Genomic DNA, 6,000 nt, shown 5'->3' with positions numbered 1-6,000 from the left:
CATGCAGCCTATCTCAACGTGCATCATGATGTGGAGTCTGCAGTCATTTGCTGACACAGGTTTCAAAGTTTCTCAAGCAGAACTGGGGTATATTCGAAAATGTGCATGTTGCCAGTCAAGGGTAACTGTTATTTACATCCAGTAGAGTCATTTTGATTCACTTCTGACATTTAATTGCTTTGTTCGAATAAAATATTTTAACACTGACATAAGGAACAATCTTCTTCTTTGACCACTAAAGTTTATATTCTAATGCTTTTGTAAATTGTTTGTACTTTTGTTGATACACGCCCTCTGCTGGTGTCATTCAAAATGACAAGATATGTAAGGTCCAGAGAAATGACTCCCAAATGGAAAAAAACATACAGTAAACATTTGTATCTGGCTAAATCCATCACAGCAGTTATAACCAACACCTGGATAAGAAACTAGGCTCCACCTTGAAAATTGCTCACTGACAATATTTGAGACTTTCTCCATACTGGGTTGTGAAAGCTTTGCATCAGCCTGGCTTTACTTGAGCTCAGCAGTGCTATGACAGCAGCCTCAGCTGATTTTCTACTCCCTAAACAAACAGACAAACAAAGTTCTATTTGACATAAGCTTGACCTCTTGATCTCATTCTGGTTAATTATGTAAGAAGGGATTGGTCTGTCTCTCCTGGTCCATGTGAGTTTCAACAGAACTGCCGGCTGCCAGTGGATATAAAAAGTGCTGCAATAATAAAAACCAAGAAGAGTTATAAGTTTATCTAAGTATATATATGTAATATCATTTAATTCTTTAACTCCTGACACCTGAAGAGGTTCATTCACAATCTGTGTGTGCATTTGTGGGTCCAAAATGCCATGATGTTTGACAATGGATTATATACGATTCTTCTGTGGCTGTGTTTCCAAACATACAGAAGGACATCGCAGAAAAGATACTAAAGAAACATCCATCTCATCTAATAATAACCTGTTTTTTTGTGATATCGATTTTACCTGATGCTCCAGACAACAGTGGTGTGTTGCAGCAGGACAAAGTTGTCTTAAATTCAAAGCAAACGTTTAAAAATAAAATAAAATCCCATGCTTGTGTTTGGATCTTCCGACGGTGGTCTCTCAGTGAGCAGACCACTGATCCATATTCTCTCCCGGTCATAACATTTAACCTCAGTCTGACCTCTTCTAAAGGCGTAACTTTGACATGTGTCTCAGTCTTTTCCCTCTAGTTTGAGGTGGAACCTCCAGACCTTTGTGTCTGTGGTGCTTTCAGTGACTTAACCTTGTCTATGGTCTTCTACTGACCCCTTTGGAACAACTCTACCCTCAACCCCTTGACTCCTATTTCTTTCAACCTCATTAATGTGAAAGGGGCCTTTATATGTTACTTGTCAAAACTTGGCCTGCCCTCAGTCCCTTATGACCCCACCTTAAGAACATGGCCAACGTGTGTGTATGCATGTGTGTGTGTGTCGCTCTGTTGAGAAGCAGCATGAGAAAACTCAAGGATACAAAACAATACAATCAATATAATAGAGGGGGCATCTGTGTAATGGTAGAAAAATATAATATCATTCTTCCCTTTTTAACTCCAGTGAACTTTGACCCATTGCAGCTGAATAGAAAAAATCTGCTAGTTTGTCGATGTCAACAGGATTAAAACCCAGATTAAAACTTTTTTGTCACTGTGTGAGGAGCTCACTGTCTAAAACTAAACCTGGATTGTCTGATTATAATCTAACCTAGATAATACTGTCCAAGGTACTGTGTTTGTCCGACTGGGAATTGTAGTAAAACCTGATATTTCAAACCTTGCCATATTCAGTAGTCAGAGTTGTGACAATGTAACTCCTGATGTATGAACATTAGTAAAACTGATGAGATTCGTGGGTCATCAAAGGTGTCAGTTTGAAAAAATATCAGAATACATAGATGAAGTTGTTCATGTTCTAGTTTGTGAAAGACATTGACATATTTATGAAGTCAGGTGGCAGTGTTGTGTCTTTGACAGATAAAATGTCCAAACAAGGCCCCACACTTCTAGATTTCATTTGGATCTCCATAAATCGTTCCAGTCATGTGATTTTTTTTTGTTTGTTTAAGAATGTATTTTGAGGCTTTCATTGTGCCTTTGCTTAGATGGTGTTGGAATGGTACATTTAACCTGGTGAGAGTTGAGGAGAGTTGTGCGGTGGTGAAATGAAACCAACTATTCAAGTGTTAACACACATGGGAATTGCTAAAACTTTGAACAACTCTGTTGTTCAAAAAGAAAGAAAGAAAAAAAATTAAAGTACAGTTTTCTGTTATGGATCACACAGTGCAGTGATGGTTAGCGCTGCTGCCGCACAGCCAGAATGTCAGCAGTTGCTATCTTGGCTTCTACAGATGGCCTTCTTGTGTGGTGTTGGTCTCATGCCCAGGAACCACATTCAGAATCATTCATATGCAAATGAGATAAACTGGTCACTACACATGGGCTGTAGGTATAAATGTGAGAGTTCGGTGTGTAACCAAACCTGACATGATGTGACTGTTGCTGCCCCAGTTAGCCTGGACAACAGTATCGGTCAAAGAGAAAAAATAAATTAGAATACTTTATAATATTGCATACAGTAAACTGAAGGATGGAGAACCCTCACAGACGTAGCTATTTGATCATGTTAGGGCAGAATGGCAGGTTCAGACTCGGGCAGACAGGTCGATGAACAGACCAAACTAAGAGCCACTGCTAGCTTTGTGGCATTCCTCCAAATGCAACAGAGCCAACAGCCTTCCATTCTAGCTCCAAAAGCTTCAAAACCCAGATAACAATGTCCATTTCTTATGAACAGTCTGTGGATGAATATCAGGTTGGATTTATGTGTGTGTGTGTGTGTGTGTGTGTGTGTGTGTGTGTGTGTGTGAGTGTGTGTGTGTATGTTTTACACCAGGTCACAGAAACCAGGAAAAGCATGAGGCAAAGCCAGCTGTTTAAACAGAGATAAATCTGGTCACAGGGCACATGGGTACAAGTCAACGCAAGAATTCACGCTCTCCGCTCACTAGGTCACGAAGCCAAAGGTTACCCTGCTTTGTTATTAAAACATACTGAACAGTTAAAAATAATAAGTTAGTCAATGGCAATAAGTGTCTAATGAGAAACTGATGCTTACGTTCAAAGACTTTTTTTTATTCTTTGTAACTGGCTGTCTCAGGAGGCAACTAAAACAACTGAAACTGCCTTAGGACTAATAAAGCTTTAATCAGGAAAAAAAAATTAAAATAAATTCCAGCTTTGACTGTGTTACAACCACTCTTCTAAATTAGGAAAAACAGGCAGCAACTTTTATGACAGTGTGAAGTCTTGAGTGTGAGAGGGACGTGCAGTCAGTGCACTCAAAGTTTTTTTTTCCCAACACCCTCATCTGTCCAGGTACGTTCTGTTCTCAGTCCTGGTATTTGGCTGTGTTAGGCGCACATGCACGTATAAACACACTCCTGCATGCACGCACACACACACACACACACACACACACACACACACACACACACACACATACACATGGATGGGAAAACAAAGGATAAGGTGTCCTTGTGAGTGTTGGTAACAAATCAAACTGAATTATGTTTACACCAGAATAAAGGCACATTTGTTTAATTTGTGGTTTTCCTCCCAGAGCTGTGACTTATGTGTTGAAAATGTGTGACAAAGGTCAAACCGGGATGCTGTGGTTAAATGTGTTGTCAGAGTGTTTTCTTGCACGTAGTACTGATTTTTGAACAAAGACTTTCCACAGACCATGTTATCTAAGTTCAGCTTCTTCAGATTTTTCATACTTAAGAGCAGAATTTCATTTTCATTTATGATTTTACCTCTAAGAGGAATGACCATCTCAGTTCTAACTCGGGCGTTTGTGTCGTCTCAGACGCCTTTCTTTTTACAAATTTAACAGAAACTCTTTTTGCCTCTAGAAAATATATTCTCAGAGGATTTTGTATAATTTCCTAATTTGTTTTTCTCGCTTTTGGTGAATTTTGTTTTGTAAACTTTTATCTACTCTTTGATGGATTTTCTTTGACCTTGTGTTGAGCTTTAACTTGACAAACTGTCATTTTACTTCAGTTGTTCCTAAAAGGTAATTCATACAGCTACAGAATTATGTTTAAATTTCTGTTGTACACAAAATATGTATGATATCTGAGTCCCTTTAGCATTTTTCCTTCCACTGCAATGTCCTTTACTGGTGTAGTAAAAGTGTCTCTCTTCTTCTGCCTTTTTCTCTCTCAGCAGGACAATATAGATCGTTCCTCCAATCACAGACAAGCTGATCTCATCGGTCCAGCGTTCCAGCAGTCCGTCAATCAGAATTCCCCCAGCCATCAAGGTTAGTTTTCCCCAGCCAGCAGAATGATGTGTGTGTGTGTGTGTGTGTGTATTTGCAGATGCTTATACTGCACCTTAAATGTGTCCAACGTTCTTAAATTACACTGGTATTGTCTGACATGGAGGAGTTTACTTTATTGTATTCTGACATCAGATTACACACAGTATGATTTTACACGTGAGTGATCAGTGGTGCAGACTCACACGACTCACTGTACATCGACCTGATGTAACGTGAACTCCTTTTTTTACTCATTTTACTGCATTTCTTTCTGTGGTGGTGTGTGAACCTGGAGATTTATTTTAAGGTTAGCATTTTAATTAGGATTAGGATTAAAATTACACATTTGTTTTTAATAGTGAGGTTTAGGCCAAGGGGCTAGGGAATACTAAATGATGTCTGTGTATGTCTGACTGCTCACCGAACAAAAAAAGTGTGTGTATGCTAGACTGTGTTTCCTGTGTGTGTGTGTGTATTTAATCTAAGTACAATATAGAAAGCAGCTTCCTGCTCATTATCCTCCTGTGTGTTGGGGCCTCGACCAGTGGATATAATGTATATATTTGTGTCTTTTCAACTGTAAACACTTGAGGAGTTCAAAGAGTGATCTGCACGGACACAGGGTGCCATTATAATGACGCCGTCTGTCTAATTGTAGCACACAGAGTTCATGCATGACAATCGGAGCATGAGATTTAAGTACAATATTGTCTCAGCATGGGAGGTGAAGGCAGGGAGTCTGGGAGTGAGGGAGAGGCAAAGGCCCTGGCGTGAGGAATAAATGGAGCATAAATTAAACTGTCGTATTTCAGGATGGAGGGATGGAGCGGATGAGAGGGAGGCAGGAGACTTCAGATGACTTATTTATTGCTGGCACAGTTTCATTAATAATATACACTATTAGATTTTGGAGTTGAACTCGGGCTGACTTACTGTATGACCTGAACTTTTGTGTAGCATTTTGGTTTGTGTAGCATCTGGTTTATGCTGAAAAAATACCTACTGATCAACTGTATTTGGTGTAGTTTATGTGCTTCAATGGTTAATAGCCATTCCGTAACTAAGGCTTCAAATAACCGACTGTATGTGAACTGTTCATATACAGTAGAGGGAGAATAGTGTCAGGACAGGGTGAAGTGATTAGAGATGGGTGTCAGAGATGATATGTGACACAAGGACAGCAAAGTCAGGGTTTATGAAATTAGTTGCTACAAAGTTCATCTGAGGATCATTAGCATTAGTAAACTCCAGTTAAAAGTTCCTCTTGGGTTTCTACCAAACAATGGCTTTTTAGCAGTTTGTGAAAATGATAGCAACGCTGATGGAGCTTACATGACTGTAAAGCAGTGGTTCTTGAAATTATTTTGCTCATCCCCCACTTTTTGAATAAAGTAATAACATTAAGAAATGCCATATTGTATGATGGATCAAAATCAGTTACATAGAAAATTAAAGTGCAGCTGTGCTATCATCGCTTAAACCTCGAAAATTTCTGCCTGTTTGTGATGCCCCAACTGTCATGTCCCTGTTCCCACTAGTGCTGGACCCACCCTTTGAGAAGCACTACAGTAAGTAATCTTCTGACAACGTCGTCCAAAATACAACATTTATTAGGAACCATAATGCTACCGAGCCAGCATTCGTGA

The 6,000-nt window shown here is 39.4% G+C and overlaps 1 protein-coding gene across 9 annotated transcripts in view; it reads left to right on the top strand.

The window, feature by feature from the left end:
• grb10b (growth factor receptor-bound protein 10b) overlaps positions 1-6,000 on the top strand; it is a 58,681-nt gene that overhangs the window by 12,618 nt on the left and 40,063 nt on the right. For 4 of the 9 annotated variants that reach the window (XM_008323905.3, XM_008323904.3, XM_017038194.2 and 1 more), the window contains one exon: positions 4,258-4,354. In XM_008323905.3, the coding sequence (XP_008322127.1) occupies positions 4,258-4,354 (97 nt within the window). Of the gene's footprint in view, positions 1-6; positions 4,355-6,000 lie in introns of those variants that run through there. The other 5 variants (XM_025061857.1, XM_025061858.1, XM_025061856.1 and 2 more) reach the window with 2 other exon arrangements.

The sequence above is a fragment of the Cynoglossus semilaevis genome, chromosome 13 (assembly GCF_000523025.1).
Source record: "Cynoglossus semilaevis isolate Cse_v1.0 chromosome 13, Cse_v1.0, whole genome shotgun sequence".
In the NCBI taxonomy this organism is placed as follows: domain Eukaryota; kingdom Metazoa; phylum Chordata; class Actinopteri; order Pleuronectiformes; family Cynoglossidae; genus Cynoglossus; species Cynoglossus semilaevis.
The sequence above is the reverse complement of the archived record's forward strand: the minus strand, read 5'-3'. Positions and strand labels throughout refer to the sequence as shown.